The sequence below is a fragment of the Bos taurus genome, chromosome 25, assembly GCF_002263795.3.
Source record: "Bos taurus isolate L1 Dominette 01449 registration number 42190680 breed Hereford chromosome 25, ARS-UCD2.0, whole genome shotgun sequence".
Taxonomy (NCBI): Eukaryota; Metazoa; Chordata; class Mammalia; order Artiodactyla; family Bovidae; genus Bos; species Bos taurus.
Window position 1 is genome coordinate 3,109,769 of NC_037352.1, and position 23,931 is coordinate 3,133,699.

At 47.1% G+C, this 23,931-nt stretch overlaps 1 protein-coding gene across 1 annotated transcript in view; it reads right to left on the bottom strand.

Moving 5' to 3' along the window:
* CREBBP (CREB binding protein) overlaps positions 1-23,931 on the bottom strand; it is a 118,966-nt gene that overhangs the window by 55,425 nt on the left and 39,610 nt on the right. Inside the window, exon 3 of the mRNA NM_001164022.1 lies at positions 8,869-9,045. Within this exon, the coding sequence (NP_001157494.1) occupies positions 8,869-9,045 (177 nt within the window). The remainder of the gene's footprint in view (positions 1-8,868; positions 9,046-23,931) is intronic.

Below are 23,931 nucleotides of genomic sequence, written 5' to 3' on the forward strand. Positions count from 1 at the left end.
CTTGAAAGGCAAACATTTTATGTTTATTCTGGTGTATTTCTTAATTTTAAAGGAGCTTGCTGTATTTTTATTAGGTCTGTCGTTGTTACATAGGTCTGAGTAATCAGCACCGACCCCATTTTTTTTAAAATGCCCTTTATCCTAAGAACAGGATCACAGATGTGCACAAGGAGTGTGTGTAAAGTTTATCCTGGATTCTTTCTAGAAAAAGAAGTTATTTTTCATGAAGTATCCAAGAACAGATTACAATGTTTGCAAAGGACTCTGCAAACAGTAAGAAGCAGAAAGTGACAAGTCAGAACAGTGAAGGAAAGTGCTTCCTCTGACCACATGACCACAGCCCCCCATCTGCAGGACTGGGGTTCCCGGAGACAACTGTTCAGATCAGCCTGGCCCAGATCTGCCACATAACCAGTGCAGTCCAGATCCCTACTTCTCTGACATCCTCCCCCGACCCACCTGGAAACTTTACTTCTCCCCAGTCTCCACTTAAAAGTCAGGAAATAACACCAAAGTGAACACCAGGTGGGACAAAGGGTTGTTCTGCAATATCTGCTTGTTCTGATTCCCCCAGAAGGACCCTAGAACAGCTGGTTACACAAAGCTTTGCAGTCATAAAATAGAGAAAATGCTCATTAAATGTACTCAGCTATCAAGCCAGGAAGAAGTGATAATCACCTGAGATGATAAAGATCAACTGGTAAGAAAGAGAACAGTTATTTAGATAGAATAATGTTTCTTGTGTCTTCTTTTTGTTTGGTGTCTGTTGATTTTTTAACAATAAGATTATCTAACAATTTAAGATTTAAATTCAATAAGGAAATAACTAAAAATGATCAAGGTGGACCAGAATGATTTCTAAGCAATCTTCCAAATCAGAAACACTGATTTCACAGTGGAAAACAAACAGCTAAGTCAAGAAAGAAAACTCATGGGCGAGAGAGCACAGGACAGACAACTGGACAAACCCACTCTCTCCCCTGCCCCAGTGTCACTCCTGTCCACTTGGAGAGTCGATCTGCCTTGGGGGCTGTGTGGTCAAGTACACCTGTGCAAAGAAACCTCGAGGGTAAAAGCTGCTGGATCTACTCCAACAGCCAAGGGGACAGGCCAACCAGATTCACACATCTCAACTGACTTACGAGGTCTTACGGGCATCAGGCCCCGTTACTGTACAACCAGTCCACGAGAATTACCCGTCTACTAACAACTGGCTTCCCAGGTGGCTCAAGGGGTAAAGAATCTGCCTGCCAGTGCAGGTAGACATCAGGGATGCGGGTTTGATCCCTGGGTTGGGAAGGCCCCTGGAGGAGGGCACAGAAGCGCAATCCAGTTCTTGCCTGGAGAACCCCATGGACAGAGGAGCCTGGGGGCTACAGCCCATAAGGCTGCGAAGAAGCAGACACGGCTGAATCGACTCAGCAGGCACAACTTTCAAGGAATTATCTTCTCGACCACCCATCTATATGAACATATTCTTCAAGAACATTTATTACAGTAAGTTTTTGATAACTTGGCAAATTAATCATTTGACAGACATTAGCTTTTGATGGCTTGAGCCTAAGCGCCATTTCAGATAATTGTGGAAAAGGTAAAAAGAAGTTTGGGAAGTTGGGGCCACACGAAGACAGCTGTGACTCTTCAGACAGACACTGCGCTCACATCTTTGGTAGCTGTGACTGTCTCCTTCCAGACCCATTAAATGTGCTGCCTACTGAGTTCTACCTCTTAAAAAAAATTTTATATATAGGTATAATCATTTAAGGTATCTACTGAGTTCTTCCTAAAGCAGTCACTTCATTTTCCAGAACGCCTGGTACAGTCCCTATATTTGCTGCTACCGGGCAGGCAGAAATTCTGACACTAGTGTGTGTACTGGGCACAACTTGTTTAGACACGTAGAATCTGCTTACTAAGTCTCTACTTTACATGAAGTCAAAGACCTGAATGTCTCTGGAGATAATTTATGCTGTTTTACCTAGAGAGCTTCATTGAAGAAAAGGCTATGCTAATTAGACTCTAGAAAAGACATGGTTAATGGAAACTAGTCTTGGAAACAAGTTAAGTGATTTTTTTTTTTTTAGCTCCACTGGGTCTTTGTTGCTGCCTGTAGGCTTCCTCTAGTGTGGAGAGCTGGGGCTACCCTCTAGCTGCGGTGTGTGAGCTTCTCACCGCAGTGGCTTCTCCTGTTGCGGCTCTAAGCTCACAGGCTCAGCAGCTGTGGCACAGGGGCTCAGTGGCTCCGTGGCACGTGGTATCTTCCCAAACCAGGGATCAAACCTGTGTCCCCTGCAGTGGCAGGCAGGTTCCTGACCACTGAACCACCAGGGAAACCCAGTTAAATGATCCTGATTGAGTACTTCCAATACCAGTACAACCAATACAGCTGGTCCCTACTATCAAAGAATACCATAAATATTTCTCAATTTATAGCTTTTTTTATATTTGCAACACATCATATTTTGGGCTTAGACTATGTTTCCCAGGCTGATATTTATTGCTAAAACAAAAGAGGATGAGTTTAAATAGTAGAAAGGATTTATATAGGTGCTGGTAAGAATTTTAGATTAAAAATTATTCTTCAAAGGCCCATAAACTCATCTTCTCATCTTCAAGTTACAGGTGGGGCGATGAGAATAAGAAAGGTAAATGCCTAAAATTACAAGAACTTGGAGGACTAATAGTGAGAGGCAAGCACGCACTTCCCAACACTGTCCCTTGTATTCCAGTTCAATTACTGAGGCATAATTCATAGCCACAGAGTGATTTTCTACAGAAACTGCTCTCACAGTGAAGAGCTGATGACACTACTCACTTGTCGTTCCAGTGAAGGATGAGAGTGCTGGAAGCTCTCTCCCTAGTCCTAGGGTGGAGGGAAACACCAGAGTGCCAGTGATTTTAGATCCATGCTTGTGAAGTACAAGGGACTACAGACAATGCTTTACACACACGAGCATTTAAAGGGCAGCTAAAACTAGGATGAGCCAATCAAAGACGACAACAGGGAGAGACGCTTGGGTTCAGGAAGTTCAATCAGTTCAAGTCTTGATTCCTCAGTGACTGGAAACTGGATATGGAAGATGGAAAATGATGAGAAAATAAGACAAAAAGGGGGAGGGAGACAGTGAAGGTTTCTGAAGGCTGAAGTGGACACAAAGACTAACAAAGCAGGCCACTCCCCAGTGGGCATTTGGGCATCAAGTCCCTGACACTGCAGGGGACAGAGCCTCTGGAAGCCTAATGTACACCAGAACCACTGGAGGAGCATAGTTCCCCCACAAGACGAAGAACAAGTCCATCTACTTGGCAATTATCCTGAACTGTCTTAGAGGGAAGTAGGTGGCACACACTGGAAAACTGAGAAAGAAAAAAACGGAAGTTTCACAATTAACAGGGAGAGACAAAAAGATTCCTCCCTCTTCCTCTAAGAGATTCCGAACCAGGAGGACACAGGGCTCCAGAGGCCAGTCACTCTGATGCAGTGGGTCCGCTGACTCACTTCGAAGCAGACAGAACCAACTCCAAGACACACAGCTTGGCCCGGAAGGGCCAGAGCTGATGGCACGTCACCACGAGCTGCCAGCGGCGCTGCCCCCCGGCTCACTCCAGCTGGACCCGCCTCCGCACGGAGTGCCCCGAAGTCACCCTTCCCCACTTCAGAGACCTGAACCAGCAGCTGCCTGGGGGGCCTGTCCAGAGCCTTCAGGTTCCAATTCTCTGACACAAGAACAAAATGAATCCTAACACCACTCCCATGAGCTACTATTTTTCCTTTTGCAAGCAATTTTAACAACTTACTGACCAGAGATGTATTAATTCATTTTTTGTTATCTGAACTTTATTGACCAGAGACGTTTCAACATTCACTTACGTAACAAATTGCTGACCACATGTGTGAGTTTCTATAAAAATCCCCCAAGCAATAATGTGTTAAATAAGCAGCACTCCTGATTATTTTCTTTCACGACAACTCTGTCTTTAAAGTCAATCAATCAATTTATTTGGTTGTGCCAGGTCTTAGTTGTGGGACATGAAATCTTTAGTCTTTGTTGCCACATGTGGGATCTAGTTCCCTGATAGGGACTGAACCCAGGGCCCCTGCAGCAGGAACAGAGTCAGCCACTGGGCCACCAGGGAAGTCCCTCCTCCATTACAAGTTCACAATGGCAGATTCTCTATAATACAGTTCTTAGTTTTTCTCAAAACAACAACAAAAAACCCCAACACACATGAACTTCCTGTTAGAAATAACCCTGTGGGAGACCACAGTGGGGCGCCCACAGCAGACTCCAGAGAGAAACTGAAGGTGGGGCCCCTCTGGTCACCAAACCTTCTCAGGTGAGATAAGCCCAGAGGTGCCCCACCTGAAACGGGGCCCCTTCAAAACAACCCCACACCCGTCATGAAGGTCAGCAACAGCGGAATGGACAATCCGGTTCCAGCTGATACCCGAATTCCGCCCCCTTCCTGCTAACGCTCCCATGCTCTGTTATGACCTTTTCAGGTGAAAATGGCAAGAAGGGCAACGTCACTGAGGGGTCAGGCGGCCCCCACTTCCAGAGGACTGCCCTGGGACAACTCCGCTCCGCCTGGGCAAACTTCTCCTTTGAGATGGCCCATGTGGACCTTGAAGCCAGGCTACAGAAAGACAATCCAACCTATGCCCCCACCAAAATCACTCTTCTTCATCAGTAAAACTTACATTATTTTGAAATTCTTACATCTATGTGAGTAGTCCTAGAAAACTGGATAGTGAGCACGTACATTTAATAGTTGTCACCCTTCTTAATTCACATTATAAACAATAGCATACATACTGAGTCTTATTAGACCTAAAACTTGACTGATTTCAAAGATGCTACAATGTGGGCGGGGGGGGAAGTGCACCTTAGAATCATGAAATACAGAGTAATAATATGGTGAAAATTCTAAGAACTTCAAAAATCTGTAGAAAGTTAAGAAATTACAAATAAAATGGCCGAAGACAGAGCTGCAATGAAATCCATGTGAAAATTTAGGGAGATGTGGCATTTGCTCTTGAACGCTGTCCTGGGGATATGGATGCCCTCAACAAGGACCCCATCTGCAATGGGAGCTCTTTGCCCTTCAGAGCTCCCGGCAGCACAACCCAGAGGGAGACCTCAGAGCATGGCGAGCCACAGGTTTCCATGACTACGGGCCACACGCTCCCTGACCGCCCACACATCTACCTGTACACTCCAGCGATGATCTTTGGCCCTCACTTCGATCACCACCTCAACAGTCACCATCCCCTCTCAGTCTCCTCTCCTACCTTCAGGGACATCGCCAGCCCCCCTGGACAGTGGCCACCCTACTTGTATGTCCGTCCACCTGCCTGGCCTCTTCACCTGGACATCTCACAAGCATCTCAAGAGGAGCAGGTCTAGGGTGGAATTACGAGTGCCCTCTCCTTCATCACCCTTTTCCCAGCCTGCTCCTCTGCTAGCTCTTTAAATGGTCCCACCACCCACCAAGTCATCTCTCATGGTGACCCTACTCTAGCGGCAAATCTTTGTCTGGTCTCCTGTCCCTACTGTGACCTGTCTCCTCTAGCCTGGACCACTGCAGCGGCCACTGCCACCCACAGCCTCCCTGAGATAGCTCCAGCTGAGCCCCCAGTACTCACCTCACACCACTTTCCCCTCATCCTTCCCTGGACTTCCACTGGCTCCCATACAAGCCATGCTCTTCCAGAGCCCTGGGGTCTCCACGGCTTCTGCTCACCCTCTCTAACTTGCCCTTAAACCCCATTCTTGGTGCAGCTCTCTCTCTGATGGTTCCATCTAAGGAGGTCCCTGTGTCAACCTCAACCTCTGTGTGCTACTCAGACCTGCTGGGGCAGTCTGTATTTGATTATTTGTTTTCCATCACCACCACCGCCCCCCCCCACGCCCGCAATTCCATGGGGGTGAGCGCTACATCACTCACAGCCACATTCCAGATACACCTGGGCTCAGAAAAGGTGCTCAACAAAAGTGGCAAATTAAAGGACTGGCCACACCCCTGGCTTCCTCTGCACCCCCAGTGATGGAGAGGAGACAGGCACGAGCCCCTTGGCCAAAGACCGAGTGTCTCAATGGTTCCACAGAGAGCTCAACCAGGGCACCAGGTGAGCTGGAGTCAGAGTCCCAAACTCACCCAATCAACACACAGAACCTCGCTGGGTTTTACAAGGTCACTCTCCAAAGCATGACAAAAACCACAAGAACACTCAAAGTGCAAATTTCTCTCTCTTTTTTCTAAAGAGACCTAAGTCTTTGGTAACTGCTTCCTTCCTGCAGACAACAATCTCTGAGCCCCAACAGGCCAGATACAATTTAGGAAGTTCAAGGAAGACCACCAAATATGTTTGAGGAACTGATATAAGTGATATAAACACCCCAAAGAGCCTGGAGCCCCTAAAACACGATGGCCAGGACCACTGAAAGAGTTCTGGGCCTTGCAGACAACAGGCTACAAACCCTGAATAAACTCAGGCGCATCCTCAGCCTCCTCGTCTGTAAAACAGGAGGTGAATGATGTCTTTCAAGAGGCTGTGAAAGAGTAAGGTAGGACACACGATGAGAAAGCTCTTGGATACTAGGCAAGTGACGCGCCCTCGCGCCCCGCTCCTCTGACGGTCCCCACCAGCCCCTGTGTGCACCCAATAGCGCGAAGGCCGAGGCTTCAGACGTACATGCTGGTGAAGCTCTGGTGTCTCATGGGTGAACGTCTGAGGACCTTACTCCAAAGACAACAGCTGTGCATCACTTCCCGGGTCCACCTGGGTCCCCATGGGAAAGCGGTGGGTAGGCTGGCACAGACCAAGGCGCTGCCCCAGTTCACCATGCTGTCCAGAGGGGCCCAAGGATGGGGGAGGGTGGGGTGGGGGGAAGAGATGGTCTCATTTGTTAGCTTCACAGACAGAAGGATGAGATTTTATCACTACTGCCTCCTCTAACCGTTCCCCAGGGCAGGGGCTTTCAACTGGGGCGGGCTGGGGGTGGTGGGGGTTAGGCAGGGAAAGAAAGGGAATGGGCGAGGGCTGGGAGCACTGAGTGGTGAAGGCCAGGGATCCTGCTAAGTATCCCACAACATACAGCATGGCCCGTGCAAGTGAGAAACCTCCAGCAGAGAGAAGCCCTTCCACAGCCCAGAGCTCCAGGCCATGCGCAGGTAGACAGAGAAGCTTCTTTCCCGTCTGGTCTGACCCTGCCCTTGATCAGCGCACCAGTCCTGGGAATTCAGTCCCTGGAGCCGCAGAGGTGGGCAGAGGACCACAGGGAAGCGTTTCTGCCACTAGACTGTGCATGAAGGAGAGAGGGTGAAAAAGCGGGGCTGGAGAAAATTTTAAAGAAGAAAAGAGAGGAAAAAGTTGGGTCACGGTTTCCCAGACTACAAAACACAGGATGTCTGTGAAAAGCAAACACTTTTACTCCCGAAGCCAAAATGTGCTCCAGGTCCCTGAGCAAACCCAGGGGACAATCAGCAGCGCTGAAGTCCACACGACTGCCCCCCAGTGAGGACTCGAGGAGGCAAGGTTAGGGAGAGCGGCGCTGGGGGGTGGGGGCGGGGGCGTGCGAGAAGCAGTGGGCTTTGCCTTAAGTTCTGGATCTGCCTGGCTGCGAACAGAGCGATCCTGGCCACACACCGTTACTGGAGAGAGAGAAGCAGACTCAGGAGAGTCACAGAGATGCCCACAAGGAGAAGCGGTCAGAACTCGGAGCAGCTTGAGGACAAGCCTCATCACTCATACTCTCTCTTGTTTTAAGATGTGAGAATGTGGCAAACAGAGCAAACCTGATCAGGACACCTCGATATCACCCCATGTCCTGATTTTTATCAAAAACAAAGAGAAAGAGACCCAGCTCTTTCTGCTTCCAACAACCTCCAGACTCCTAAGTACTGTAAGTACTTAGTTCTGGCAAATGTCCCAAGTTACCGAAGATGCTAACATCCAGGGAAGCCGGTGATAGTGATAGAGGAATTCTCTGGGATATCTTCACAACAAATACTCCAAGGTGCAGTTTTTAAAAAATCAAAAGACCAAGAACCACCTTTTTTGAACATAACCCCCAGCTTTCTTCTGAGTCAGCCCAGATGGCTCCGCATAGCTGAGTGGCCGGCAGCCCTGGGGCTGGCCCAGGGAAAGGAGAGTGGCTGCTGCAGGCCCTGACCCCACACCAAAGGCACATCAGAGACGCAGCGGCCGTGTGCGCACAGTGAGGTCCGACAGAAGAACACACTTCCCGTGAGTGGCTGGAACTCAAGCTATTCCATCTTGCGGCACAAAGGAGCTATTTCCCACTGATCCCTGGGTTAGTGAGATCGAGAGTTACAAGGACAGTTTCTATTTTATAGGCAGGAAATCTCAGGGAGAATGAAGACACGTGAAGCCATCTGTCAAGTCAGACAGGACACACATATCTCCAGAGAAGTCACAGTTCTCTGAGATAAATGTCCTTCGTTTGACTGTGACACAAATTGATGGGCTTCTTCTACTGACAGCCTCAACCTCTGACAGACAGGAAGTGTAAAAAAGCCAAAAAAGCCCATGTTCCCCATTCTCTCAGCTCTCCTACTGAATCAGAGGGTGACTCTGGAGGAAAGTCAAAGTGACTCACAAACCCCCTCCCTCCTGGTAGGGACCATGGGAGGACTAGCTGAATCATCTTTACTAGCCCCTTATGGGCAGCTCATAACAGAAAATTAAACTCACGGAGACAGCACACACACAGGAAATACGTGTTATTTTCCTATCACCTACAACACAGTTCTAGCCTTAGATCTTCACTGTCAGCACGATGAAAATCCACACACCGAAGCACCCACTGGAGACCCACAGCTCTGAGACCAAGGGCAACTCACCATGTTTGGCACGTTGGTGACTGAAGCGTTCTTGATGTCTGCGGCAAACGGAGGCAAGCTGTTGACCATGCTCTGCTTGCTCGGCAGCTGAGGGTTCACTCCAGGGGCTCCCATCTGCTGCCCTCCAGTTTGACTAAAGGGTTGTCCAAATGGACTTGTGTTACCAGTCATTCCCATCTGAAACAGAAAGAGCAACATCAGCCGTCCTGACATGACCACTTATGAAAGGAAGGGTCTCAGAAATGTTCACTGTGACCCACTGAAGCAAAAATCATTACTTCCCTTTGGAACCTTCATTTCAATTATAAATTAAAGGTGAATTCTCAGGGTTCACAGTTAGCATTATGAACAGAGCAACTTGCTCAAATGGCTACAGACTAAAGACGAAGACAAGTAAAGCCGCTCCCAGCATCCTGTCTGTTCCCTCCTCCTAAACATCACCCCAGAGCCCATGCTCTTCTACCCTCACCCCTAAGCCTGACTCCCTCTCCGCGCTGCCATGCTGACTGAGGCACTGACAGTCAGAAGATCATGTGGAAAACAAAACCTTTCGAGTCACTGACAAAGGGGAGCTCCTTCAGCTTAATCCTTAATTACTCTGTAAGTAGCTTCTTTCAGCTACCACCTCCCTCAATCAGATTTAAGTTTCCATCAGTTCAAAATGCACAGTAGAAATACTGACAAAGAAATGATATAATGTCTGGGGTTTGCTTTAAAAGAACCTTGTAAAGCAAGAGGTAGTGTTCCTGGAGAGTGACTGGACAAATGCTGGTGACTCCTCACCCCGGGACAGTGCAGGGGGTTGTTATACTAGCCCCTCTAATATTGTACGTGTTTGGCAGTTTTCCATTATAAAGTCTTATTAGTCGCTAAGCCATGTCCAATTCTTTGCAATCCCAAGGACTGTAGCACACCAGCCTCCTCTGTCCATGGGGATTCCCAGGTAGGAATACTGGAGTGGGTAGCCATTCCCTTCTCCAGAGGATCTTCCCAATCCAGGGACCAAACCTGTGTCTCCTGCACTGGCAGTGAAATAAAATAATCTCTACAGTAGACAAAGCCAAGAGTGGGAAGGAGGGATTCCACCTATGCCTCAGGGAGGGGGTCAGCAACCCCCTCGAGGGTCCCCTGCAGTCAAGAGGCCACAACAGGACCCCTCAGCTCCAACCTCCACACCCGTGAGTCCCCACAGGGAGGCCCTGCTGCTCAGCTGCCCCCCTGGAGAAGGAGCAGCAGAGATGCGTTACTGAGAGACGGGCTTTTCTAGCCTGCCCGTCTTTGCTCTCTCACGAAGCTGCAACAGCCCATCTGCTGCCTACTGCCTGTTCTACTTTGCTGGGGTCCTGGTGCATCTGAGGTTTAGCAACGGGGAGGCAGGAGTCCCCCGAAGAGAAGACCACCCCGCTTCCCTAGGGGAGAGTTTCCATTCAAGAAATCACAGCTCAGTTCTCTCCACCAGCCTCGCATGGTGACTGTAGCACCAGCCCGTTCACACAGGCCAACTTTGGTTCCTTCCTTTCCCTCACCTGAAAGATGAGCCCGCACAAGGCAACTGCATTATTTCTTTTGGCTCTAAAATTTTAGGTTGCAAACAAATAGATGCTCAACACAATTGAGGCTTTTCTGCTGAAATATCCACATAAAAACACAAAACCAAATGACTGTAACCAAAAAGATCTTGTCTAGCATTTTCATAGGTACTGGTGGTTTCCACACGTAGCCTCACAGCTGATACTCTCATTTTCCGAACATCTTAGCTACCATTTCTGCCCTATTTGCTCTGAGTAAACTGAAACGAATTTGAACAACTAAAACTCAAAGTCAACTTGAGTAAACTGAAGGAAAAACAAATTCTCCACAAAGCCCACAAGGAGATTCCACTTTAAATCCACATGACTTAATCAAGGAGAGATTTAATAGACAAACTTTTTCTTAACATAAAGGACATTTCTGATTTTCAGCTAGGTTCCTTCAGTTGTTATCTGAAACTAAGAAGAAATGAACCAAAACCCTGTATTTTCAGGAAGTGTTACACTAAATTAACTCTGCATAATGATTATTTCTTGTAGAAATTCTGCTTTAAAAAAATATTATTTATTTTGGCTGCACTTAGTCTTTGTTGCTGCTCACGGGTTTTCTCCAGTTGCGGTGAATGGGGGCTGCTCTCCAGCTGCAGGGAGGGACCTCTCATCGCAGTGGCTTCTCTTGTCCTGGAGCACAGGCTCAGCAGCTGCGGCCCACAGGCTTAGTTGCCCGAGCCATGTGGGATCTTCCCGGACCAAGGAGCGAATCCACATCCCCTGCATTGGCAGGTGGATTCTTAACCACTAGATTGCCAAAAGGTCTGAATTGCTGTTTCATTGCACTGTTCTCAGAGCCCCAAGAATTTGTGGAAAAAACAGTTGTAATTTCCATTTCCTAAACTTCATTTAAAATTTCTCTATTTAGGAGCAAGTATATCGGGAGACACATGCATCTATTCGCCCTCCATGAACCTCTGCCACGGCCAGCCAGCGTTTACTGAGTGCCTGCTATGAGCCAAGCCTGGTTCAGAGCGCACTGAGTGCAATTTCCCTGCATGCAATGGAGCTCGCTTCTCGTAACCACCGATCTGATAAACAAGAAAAATCAATGTTCTTTTGAAGTTTCTGGTACTGATGAGCCAGAATGGGCGGAGCTGGGGGGAAGTAAAGGCAACTGTCCCTGCACGGGATCTAACTGTCCCAGACAGGCACTTCAGTGCACAGCAAGAAGTGAATACCAGGAGGCCCACGAGCTGCCAGAGGGGACCTGTGTGGTTCAAAGGTCATCAGGCCTGTCAAAAACACCTAAGGCGCTGCAAACATCTGGACAGTGTTCACACGCGCACCTTGCCAGGGTGAACACCTGGTGCGTACTGATCTGCTCGGTTGGCGACTACTTGCCTGGTGAGTCGCTGGGGCAAAGCACCAGTGCTGTGAACTCTGACAGATTTCATCAGGAAATGTGTTCTCACTTTTTCTTCTTGGCCATCCCATAGTGAAGGAAAGCTCTCAACGTGGGTTCTACCCTCATCGGGCAAGAACCAAGGTAAAGTCAAAGATCAGAGATTTCAGGTAAGGAATGGCCAGCTCACAGAGATGATGCGTTTTAAAAATAGGGGAAAATCCCACCCTCAGCCTATGACACCGCACTCCAAAGATGAACCAAAGTGAGTCCTGGCTACCCACAGGATCAGGCTCCAAGGTCAACCTCAGCTCCCTGGTCCAGGCCAGACCCTCTTCAACATCAGAGCTAACAGAGGCCAGGTAAGGACAGTCCTTTAACAGTCCCCCCAGCCTTCGGCCAAGTAGGCCCCCTGGTCCCAGCTATCTCCTGGCAGAGCCTGGGAGAACTGGAACGCTGCTCTCCAGTCTTAGCCTGCAGTTCTGAGTAACCCCTTTCATGTCCAGAGATTTCTAGATTTCTGATTTCCTGTATCTACTCTCCTTTGATCAGATTGAACATTCCCAAGTCTAGTTACCACAGGTTTTTTAGCACCAACACTCATGATGAAACTGTATAAATAAAGATGTTTGTCTAACTCCAATTAATAAAATCTACATATTTCTTTTAATTTCCCAACAGTTACTTGATAGCAACTTAGTAAACTTTATTTTCAACTGAAGTTTATCAAATTTTGGGTTAAGGCTGCTCCAAAAACAGTACATAGTCTTCTCAATAAAATTCAAAAAGTAGACGAGCAGAAACAGGCAACCGTTCAGTTAATGGTGCAATTTATATATGAACAAATTAAAGTCTATACAGTAAGTATTTATATTCTGCCTCATTCAGCAACAGCCCATACATGTTAAAATATCCTTTCACTCTATTCTTCCAGAGCCCTTTTAAACATTTAATTCAAGTTGAATCTTGGAAAATAGGAAAAGTTAACTATAGTAAGTAATGGAAAAAGACAATTTCCCCCAGAATGAAATCTAAATTAAATACTGCTTTATAAGTCTACCAAGTTTTCCCATGAAAAAGCATTCCTATGATCAAGTTTATCTATCAACCACTTGAGAACCTACTCCCTAGCTGTTCATCACTTCACCGAGAGAATAAAGACACATATAACTACAGCCATGTGTACCAGGGAAGACAACCCCCTAAACCTGCCCCCCGAAAGTAGTGTCAGCACTGCAGCCTGCGCCCGCCCCAGATGGCAGGGCTCTGAAGCATGAGAGCAGATGAGGAAGCCGGTCTTTAGGGCTCAGTCCAGCAAACCTGAGCGATGCCTGCACACAAAGCGTGCGAAACAAAGACAGTGTCCACAGCCAATTCTGGTGACGGCGTCTGGCCCATCAATCAAAAACAGCTCAAGTTCTGAGTTGCTGGGCCAACAGGTGAGTGACCACCAGCCCAGAAGCAGGACAGAGCAGACAACGTGCTCTCTCCACTCTGACAGACGCAGGGTGCAGACACACTGAAGATTTATAATAGGACACAGCTCTGTGCAATTACTTGTCATAATAGTATTTATGACAATCCAGACTAAATCTGTCTTTGGCACAAAACCAGGATGAAATTTCTTGCCTTCCTGGAATCTCTGTCTCCTCTGTGTCCATGGGACCCAGTACATAGTGGGTACTTGATTAGTATTTGGGGAGAGAACCAAATAAATGAACATCCAAGAGACCACTGCATCCTGCAGCCCGCCCCAGAATAACAGAACCCCCAACATCAGCACCGAGGGCGGGGGGCGTTTGCTCAAAGCACTGTGACCCAGTCACTGCAGGCAGGCACAGATGAGGGTCACCCCTAGGTATAGGGGGCACTCGAGGAGGCAGAACAGGTTCCTTTCTGACTTTCAAACAGTCACCATGAGGATCTCAGCTACAGGCTGCAACAGACAGGCTGCCAGTCCACTGGCCTGTGCTGAAGGTTGAGCACAAAGAGAGCACGCACTCGAAGTTGGTCTTACAGAATGAACACAGTTCTGTGCCCCGTGACAGCACAGACAGCACCCCAGCCTGGCTGTGCTACAGCACTCTGCGCTTGCATGCCCTAGGCCAGCAAACCCCTTGCTTTGGTGCAAGGCCTCAGCCAGGCTCCAGCCCAGAGCCTCCCACTGGTGCTCTGCAACTCTGGTCCATCAGCACCCACGGTCACCTCTGGCTGCCAACGGCCTCCGCTGCTGACCTCAGTGTGGGAACAAATATTTCCATCTTCTATTTGTGTCAGACTATGACAACTACCAACATTATTGATAAGAACACAAGCTGTGAGCTCCCAGAGTGCAGGGAGATGCTCTCCACACACTACACTAACCCGGAGACGATCTCTGCTGCCGCCCTCACTCAGGGAATCAAGTAAGGTAGTAACTGAACACGAGAGAACTCACTCGGGCGTGAGCTGGGAGGAACCGTGGTCATGCAGGCTCCTCCCCAGCAGTCTCCACCACAGCAGCAAGCCAGTCCCACTCCTTTGGTGGGAACGGGAACGGAGAAACTCTTTCCCTGCAGGCAGGGCCACCTCACGGTGCAGCCCACCCCCACCCCCAACTGGCCACCTGAACTCCGCGGGGATGACAGGGCAGGCCAGGGCCCGCTGGGCAGTCGACGCGGGGAGGGGTGCTGGGGCGGCCGCGCTTGTACACATTTTGTGTGATGTGTGTTTCTGAAAGAAAAGATCCACTATTAGGTTCTCAAAAGGGGTCCTGAGATCCCCTAAAGTATAAAGACACCTGCCCTGGGGAAGGCAGCTCCCTGAGTCTTGCGGGAGGACAAAGGACAAACTCCCCCCAGACTTCACACACCCCCGCCACACACGGCCTTTCCCAGGAGCAGACTCCTGTCCAGAGACATCAACCACCCACAGAACCACCATCCTCACAAATGAACTCTTCCCAGTCTCCATCTCCAAACAGCCTCCTGCAACACACACGCACAGGAAGGATCAGATCACAACCATTTAGGAGCTAACAGCTTGATGGGGACACACTGGGTGACCAGCTGAGCGCATCAGGAACGATGGTAACAGGGAGGATGTCCAGGAGAGGGGCAGGACAGCCAGGAGCACGTTTATCGTCATGGCCCCACCAGTGCGTCAGCCAGCAGCCGATACCGAGTCTGATGTGGTTTTGATGAGCCCACTAAACACGTTGTTTTTTCAGAAGCTGAATTCTTCCTCACACCTTGATACACACTTAAAACCACACTACACAGCAGAAAGATCAGGGGAAGTACTGCGCGTGCGTGCGTGCACACACATACGTGTGTGTGTGTGTGTGTGTGTGTGTGTGTGTGTGTAAGTGTAACTGACACTGGTCAGGAAAAAAAAAAACAAAATACAGCCTTCAGTGTTAAGTTTAGGAGGGACAAAAGGACAGGTTAGAACTGTCAGCTGGAAGGCCTCAGAGAGAATCTAGTTAAAACTTACACTTCGTGGATGAGGAAAGGGTAGCCCAGAGAGCTCAGGAACACAGCAAGTCACTGGTGAACCTGGCGGTGGCTCGTCCACCCCACCCGAGGCCCCGCCCCCGAGGCCCCGCCCCCGGCAGAGCCACCCGAACTCATACTGCCAGCCTCGAGCTCTGGGCACTGCTGGACAGAGACAGGCTCAGTCCACGAAGACCAGGCGTCAGCAACCATGGCCCCAGGGCCAAAGCAGCTCAAAGCCTATTTTTGAAAAAACAAACAAACGTTTTACTGGAACACAGCCACAAACAAGACTGCACTCAGAGGCAGTAAGACACTGCGGTTAAGCCTGTGGACGCTGGGGATATTTACCTGGTCTGAGGGTGGCCCTGCCACTTGCTGGTGTGTGACCTTGGATAATTTACTTAAGCATCTCTGTGCCCGAGTTTTATCGTCTGTAAAATGGAGTTAAGAGGAGGTTCGGCCTCCGCTTAGGGTCCTGTTAGAATCAGGTGGGTTCACTACATGAAGCACCAGAAGAGTGACTGCCATGCACAGCAGGTGCTGCCGGTGTTGGCTGCTGTGTTACCACTTGGCTTTGGGGGGAATTATTTCACACCAGATGCAGTTTCTTTCATAAGTACGCTTAGGCTAATAATAATAAAGCAAATGAACATTTTTCAGAGAATGCATGATAGTGAGGAGTGGTTCAAACACGGAGGATCAGAGGGAGAAGCCAGCTGGGATTACTGGCATTTGATGATGAGACATTTTCAGAGAAACATGAAATAAACTTGTGACAAAAACAATCTTGTGCATTTACTAGTTGTAGATATACTTTTAACAGACAACTGTGTTCTAACTGTCCTAGCAAATCACAAAATTTTCAGTTTTCATTCTAGATTGTTTGCCAGCAAAAAATAAGTCAGAATGTTCACTTTGAACTTAAAATAGATTTTAAGCAGAAACAATATACAGTCAAAATACCCTAGACTAATGTTCCTGGGTTGAAGTTTAAATCAAAACATAGAAGAACTGAGTAAGAAAGAACATTCCCACAAAAAAGAGACTGAAGTGACGCCCACTCACAAGCTGGCCACGACAAAGCAACGAATGTTCCCTTTGATGTGGCTTCGACCTAACCTGACAGGTTTATTAACCTGAAGTTTTTCGCATCTTTCTTCACACGGTGCTCTACACATAAAACCACAAATTCATATACAGTGTGTAAAAACACAATTTGGTATGCCATGAGCAAAAATATGCCAAATAATTTAAGAGCCAGAAGCATTCATTCTTTTCCATGACCAAAGAAACAAAACAACAAAAAACAAACCAGAACAACCCCAGGACTACCCGAGTTTGGCCACATCGTCTGTAAAGCCAAAAGCATTCTCTCTTGGCAACCTGATAGTGCTGGGAGAAAGCCAAGAAAAACAGTTTTCATGGAAAGACACGGCTGTATTCAGTTGTCTGCTATCACCCGCTTGCTCTTGGAATCCTTCCAGTACCTCAACCTGGCAAATAAAGGGTAAGAGAATACGCAAACGGGTCGCGATGCCAAAGCCATCACCTGGCCGTGCAGAGTCACCTGGAGTGAGGGAACTGGGCGGAAGACCCCGAGTATGGGAGAAATCCCCTCACAACGCCTCCAGCTTTGAAAGTATTCAGGGAAACACACAGCCCCCCAAGTCTGAAGACCCCCCTTAGACTAATAAACTGCAACTGGAAAACGGGTGGAAAGAAGTATGTACTGACTCTCCTGGTGCTGCCCTCGGATGGTGTGTGAGCAGAGTGTGACTTAGAACATGGAAGCTCCTAAAGGGAAGATGAAGGACAGCAGATCACCGCCAAGGCCTCAGGTGGCCTCACTTGTGTTTGCCCAATTGTTCCAGAAACTTCTAGCAATAAAAATGCCCTAACAGTGTTGGTATCCCTCAGAGGTCACTATAGGTAGACACCAGCTCTCCAGGGTGCAGTCTGCACTAACTCACAAGCAGAGCACCAGGGCAAGGTCAGGGGGAACTAATCCTGAATCTGCCTCTAATCAGCTGTGTGACTGAGACAAACCTCTTGTTCCCTCCAAGTTTCAGTTCTCCTCAACCACAAGACACGAAGCATTTAGACGGCCACTAGGTGATCTTTAAAGTTTCCTGGGATCCTAAAACTAGTGATTTTTCCGGTTTTAAAAAATCAGTGTGGGACTTCCCTGGTGGTCCAGCGGTTAAGAATTCGCCTGCCAATGAAGGGGACACGGGTTTGATCCCTGACCCAGAAAGATTCCACATGGTGCAGAGTGACTAAGCCCGTGAGCTCCAACTACTGAAGCCACCCTAGTGCTCCGCAACAAGCCCAGCCACCACAGTGAGAAGCCCGCGCACCTCGACTAGAGAGGGCCCGCAGGCAGCCACAGAGATCCGGTGCAGCCAGAACAAACAAACAGAATCAACGCTGAATCGTCTGATATCCATATCCTGGAAGGCCCAGCTATCGACGGGGACAGGAAGCTGGAGATTCGGAGCCTGCCTGGCCAAGTGCGGCCCCTGGCCTGGGAGGATCTCACTGAGGCCGTGGTCCCTGTGGGGGGGCCAGTGGCCTGTCCAAGAGACTGGATTCTGCAGGGCACTCCTGCCACAGACGCCAGGCTTTCCACAGCTTCGCATCCTCCACGCCATCTCCCAGACTGCGTTATAGGAAGTACCACCAAGACAAGGTGAGGGCGACGAAACTCAAAATCAGTCACTTCTCCTAATTCCTCAAGTCCTAATATTTTCTTAAGGTAGGAAAGCAGCCTCTTTATGAGTCAAAACCAAGCCCAGCCCACAGTGGTTATGGAGAAAGAGGAGGAAAGAGGAAAAGATGATAAAAGAGCAGGAGAAAAAAGGGAAAAACATGAGAACAAAGCATTATATTTTATAAAGAATGAATGTGTATAAAGATGAATTTTAATTTACACTGCAGCCCAGCTACAGCACAACAGAAGAGAATGCCAAGCTTTCAATAAACCTTGCCCCAACCCTCTACGGGGAGAAGTCTCCTATTAGGCCAAAAAGAACCCTCCTCCGTGGATTTACAAACTACCTGAAGAATGAAGAAACACAGCAGACAGGGGAGACAACAGAGGAACAAGGAGATGCTCTCACAGGTAACAAGGGAATTCAGGAGAAGGAGAGGTAACTAAAGATGGGACCGAATATGCAAAGAAGCCTGCGGGGGACCAGACCCCGTGATTATTTCCTGTAGAATCTGAAAGAGAAAGAAAGCTGACATTTCACAGAATTCTGTTCTTCCTCTCCACCGAGGCAGGAAAACTTGAACCAGCTCTGGAATCAGGCAGGCTCTGAGCTTCCCGGCGGGGCAGGAGGAGAGTCCCAGGAGGCAGGGGAGGACACGAGCCCAGTGTTCTCTGGGGCCTCCTCGGCTGCAAGAGGAGGAACGAAGGGGATGAAGTCAAGTCCTGCCCAGCTTATTAAACACCATAAATCTCAAGCCATAAAACACACTCAAAGACACGTCGTCGTTTCAAATACATGTGGCTCTACTTCTAACCAAAATCCGAGTTGTGTCAAGTCCTAATAAAAACACACTCGGTACAGTGACGTGCTCTTGGTCATGTCCACTGGTGCACACAGCTCTGAGGACACACAGAGGCACCCTAACAACTTCACACACTCTGCGCCTCACTCCTAGAGATAACTTATGTGAAAGCTCTCGCAAAGGCAAAGTGCAAAATCAGTGTAAAGCAGTGGCGGTGGCATTTAAGGTAAAATAGTTCTTTTACTATAAAAACTCACCCCTTACTGATACGGGGAAAACGGCCTTGTACCTTAAGTTAAAAAAAAAAAAGGATAAAAACATATAATCCCCATAACACATGCACACAGATACATGCAGAGCATGAAAGAGAACACCAAAATATTTAATAAAGGGTTTAGAGGTGGTTTTTATTTTTTAAACATTTTCTATATTATCCAAATTCTCTCCACAAAGCATTATTTTATCCAAGGAGGAAAAGTTGTTTTTAAGTCATTCTCTACTCAAATATTCTGACTGCTCACATTAATATGACCCACTGATGGGCTGCACAGCTGTATTTAAAATATTAATTTTAACCTGTCATCAGACACTGAATAAAACTAGGTAGATCAAACTGATTATGACTGCCAGAGATTACTCCTGGGTGGGAATTTAAATTAAATCCACAGTTACAACATGGTTGTAGGTTGTCACACTTTGCTCTAATGTATTATACATATGACCATAAAAAAGCCTGAATGAGGCTCAGCCACTCAGACATCTACACTCCCATTGGCAAGAAAGGCTGGAAGGAGGGAAAAGAGAAGCAAATGCAGTTAACAGCCAATCAGGATGTAACACACTGTGTGCTGCTCCAGTTGCTAATGTTTATCAACTTGGAAACTGCGTGAGTGACTCTTGATTCAACAAAGGCACAAAGAACTCCTGTTCGCTGCACTCTGGTCCAGGCAGCAAGGAACACCATTTCCTCTGACTCCACCTGGCACCTGAGCTCTGGAGAGCAGCAGGCAAGAGAATGCATCACGAGGGACTCAGCAGAACGTGTCTGGCTCCCAGATTTCGACAGTGAGATGCACTGCCAGCGGAGAGTACCTGTTTAGGGAGCAGACCCTCCGAGCAAGGAGCTGGTCCAGCATCTATCACACCTTCCCACTCTCACTGATGCCCATCTACCTCTGAGCTCAAAGCTCCTGGAACGATGCTCTGACCTTCGGCACAGTGGAATTGAAAAGGTGGTGGTGATACGCATGCTCATCACTCATGAGAATGCCATCTATCAGCACCTTCCACAAGGGGACAGTGCGGGCTGGTGGCGGTGCAGAGCACACGGGGCCACGTGCTCTCGAGCCCAAGACCAGAGACACGAGCTACAAGGAAACACACGTGCGCTGTCAGCAGGCGGCATCAACCCCGACTGCTAAATGGCGTCTGGGGAGGGATGGGGCAGGCAGACAAACAGCTCAGGTGGGCCAACTTAGATGGGCCCCGAGAAGCGGGCTGAACAGTAACCGCTAATGTTCATCAGTGGTGGCTGCAGTTCAGAATCAGCACCAGGAACGAGAAAACGGTAAGACATCCCCGGGTACCCACTACAGAGGGGTTACTCTCTCAGTTTCAAAGTCTCTCCACTCAAATACCCACAACAATTGGACTAGATGACCAGCCATATGGCTGGGAGCTGACTGACAAATCTAAGGTATTAATTAAAAGGAACATCAAGACTGGGAAGAACAGAAGTAAGCTGGTTATTAATGCTGATAATTACTTATAAGAGGTAAGCTCTGTCTCTCAAGAGCAGCCCTGCAACATGACAGACTGGAATGGAAACTGCTGTGACGTCTCCAGTCAGATCTGGACAGACTGACCTGAGAGTCACGGCCATGCAACTTCCAGCCACTCCTACCCCACGCCTTTCCTTCAATGAACCCACGTGCGGCAGGGGCACACCGAGGCGCAGCCACACCCTGACAACTGCCAAGCTGGCCAGCACCTCCCATTCTATAGTCAATCTTCACGCAAAATGTGCCAAGTTCTATGGGGAGAAAACAAGACTCCAAACCTCCGCCTGGTCTGTCCCTTATCGCCACACCCAGCGCTTCCCCACGGCCCTATCGGCATGGCCGCCCACCACCGAGACCACTGCCCCAGTACACCAGGCACACGGGGCTGCCCAGACTTCCTGTTTCCGACTCAAATGGAATAGTGCAGAGGAAAATGCACTGAAAACCACAAAGCACTGTGCAGTCTTGAGGTGGCTTTAATATCTCTTTCCAAAAATAGAGCACAGAAAATCTCTAACCTCAGACAGGATTCTCTAAAGTGAATAGATTTTCTACAATACTGAAAACAGGCGGGCTTGCACCATAACTGCTAACGATTTAAAGTCAGTGATTGCAATATCACGTCTGAGGTTGGCATTTCTCAGTATCATCTATCTCTCATCTTACTCTAGGACTTTAGATGGCTTGTCTCCCAGTTCATTCTTCAAAAACTTGGCAGAAAAACATGAATGAGATGGCTTGTTACTGAGGGTATGAAGTTTCTACCAAGTAAATAACAAAGCAACCACCGCAATATGCCATTCATCAAAAGCTACAAACCCAAAGGCCACATTCCTCCTCTAAAATATATAATACTGGGCACATGTGTACTAACACAGAACTATGACTTTGGAATTATAATCCACTGATAATTACCTACACCTCCTGAACAGAAAATGTCATCAACAATCAACCGATAGCTCTGACCTGGTGTGTTCAGAGCACTCTGGACACTCGTTCTTTAGAACATTCAAGAAGGGTGCTCATTCCTCAGCACAAAACCAAAGGGAGGAAAAGGAATGTTTGCACACACAGAGTTCATTTTACCAAGTGTCATAAACATGAGCAAAGAAAAAGAAAAAATGCTTGGGGGAAAACTCCATTTGTGAGTAGTCTTCATTTTAAAAATTACTAAAACAAAAATTTATTGTATCTCAGATTCAACTATACCCACTGCTTCAAGTTCTTGTAAAAGGCAAAGTTTTCAGAGAGTTACATATATATTCAAAAACCTGCACAAACAATACAGAAAAACTGTAACACAAAAAATTTAAGGAAGAATTGTAAAAGTCACATGGACAGATGTTTAAAATAAATGAATCAAATCTATATTATCAATTTTAATAATATCAAGTTTTTGAAAAATGAGATGAATATGTATAGTGTGCCATGTATAACGTACATAAGACATGTAGATTTTTAATCTGTTAGATTTGATTTTATTTATTTATTTTATTTTATTTTTTTTGTTTTTTATTACCTATTAATAAAATTTATTAGCATGGATTACAAAATAAGGCACATAGTATGGCTTGTCTAAGCTTATCTATGTACCATCACAAATCAAATACCTAATAATGTAACAGTGATAGTAATAAAATCCAACCCTTAATATGCAACAAGTACTTTGTCAAGTGTATTACATGGTTATCTTATCTAATCCTGGGTAGTTATTATCTTCATTGTTCAAATGAGGAAACCAAGTCACTAACAGGTTAAAAACTTGCCTAAGTTACCTAGTAAATGGCAGAGCCAGGATTTACACAAGTTAAGTAGTCAATGATGGAGCCAGTAAGTTAATCCCAACACACAATATGAACTGGGTTTTTAAAACATATTTTCTATGGAAGATGCATGATAAATAACGTCACACAAATCTCCTGATTCACATGATCTAGACCAGCCATCCCCAACTGTTTTGGCACCAGGGACCAGTTTTGTGGAAGACATTTTTTCCAGAGACTGGGGGACAGAGGGGTAGTTTGGGGATGATTCAAGTGCATGACATTTATTGTGCACTTTATTTCTATTATTATTATATCAACTCTACCTCAGATAATCAGGTATTAGATCCCAGAGGTTAGGAACCCCGATCTAGACCACATAGTCAAGACTGGGAGTGTCTGGGTATGGGAGTCAGGTGTGGAAGAAAGGAGGAAAGGGAGCTTAATGTTTTAAAAGCACCTATTCCATGTCAAGAACTTTACACAGATAATTTCCACACAATATTACTGTGATGTGAATATTCTTATTACCATTTCATAAATTAGTGCTTCACACCCATACCTGTCCAATGTCAAAACCCATCTACTTCCCATTTGCACTTCATGAATGTTGAATCTGGCTAGTGAAAGTCGCTCAGTCATGTCCAACCCTTTGCGATGTTATGGTGCCTGCGAGGCACCTCCGTCCATGGAATCCCCCAGGCAAGAATACTAGAGTGGGTTAGATTTGATTTTATTTATTAAAAAAAAAAAAACTATGAAGAAGAGACAAATCTCCCATGCAGGAGCATTCCAAATAAGTTACACAGACAGATGCGCCCCACCCCCTATAAAGGAGGTAGAGTCCAACCCCACTCCTTAGGTGTGGGCTGTGCATGGTGATTTCTTTCCAAGAGGACTGGCTACAAGGGAGAGGGGATGGCCCGGCACAGCGGAGACACGACCCAGGCCAGGCAGCCACACAGCCATGTGATCAGCCATGATGACAATATGTACCTTTGCCATGATGTGATGAGAATGGCACTTTATGATCTTCCTTCCCCAACACCTTAAGTCTAAAACCCCAGTCATCACAGAATGATATCACAATGGGAAATTCTAAATACACCTGACCAGTCCTCCTCAAAACTGTCAAAATAATCAAAAACAAGGAAGGATGGAGAAAATGTCCTAGCCAAGAGGAGCCTAAGGAGACATAACTAAAGTGGTATTGGATCCTTAAGAAAGAAGGACATTAGGGGAAAATTAAGGAAATCTGTATGGATTTCGTATCAATATTGGCTCATTAGTTGTGACAAATATACAAATGTTATATACAAATATAATAACAGGAGAAAATGAAATGGGGGGAGGAAGAGGTGTACAAATCCTTAAAACCATCTTCCAGTTGTTCTACAAATCTAAAACTGTTCTTAAAAAACGTCTACTTTAAAGATGAAAAGGGAACTCTCTGGCGGTTAGGACTCAGCACTTTCAGCCATGGGTGCAGGTTTGGTCCCCGGTTGGGGAACTAAGACCCTGCAAGCCTCGTGGTACAGCCAACACAAAAATAAATTTTTTAAAAAGTTAAAAAAAAAAGACTGTGAAGAAAAAATCTGCTAACTA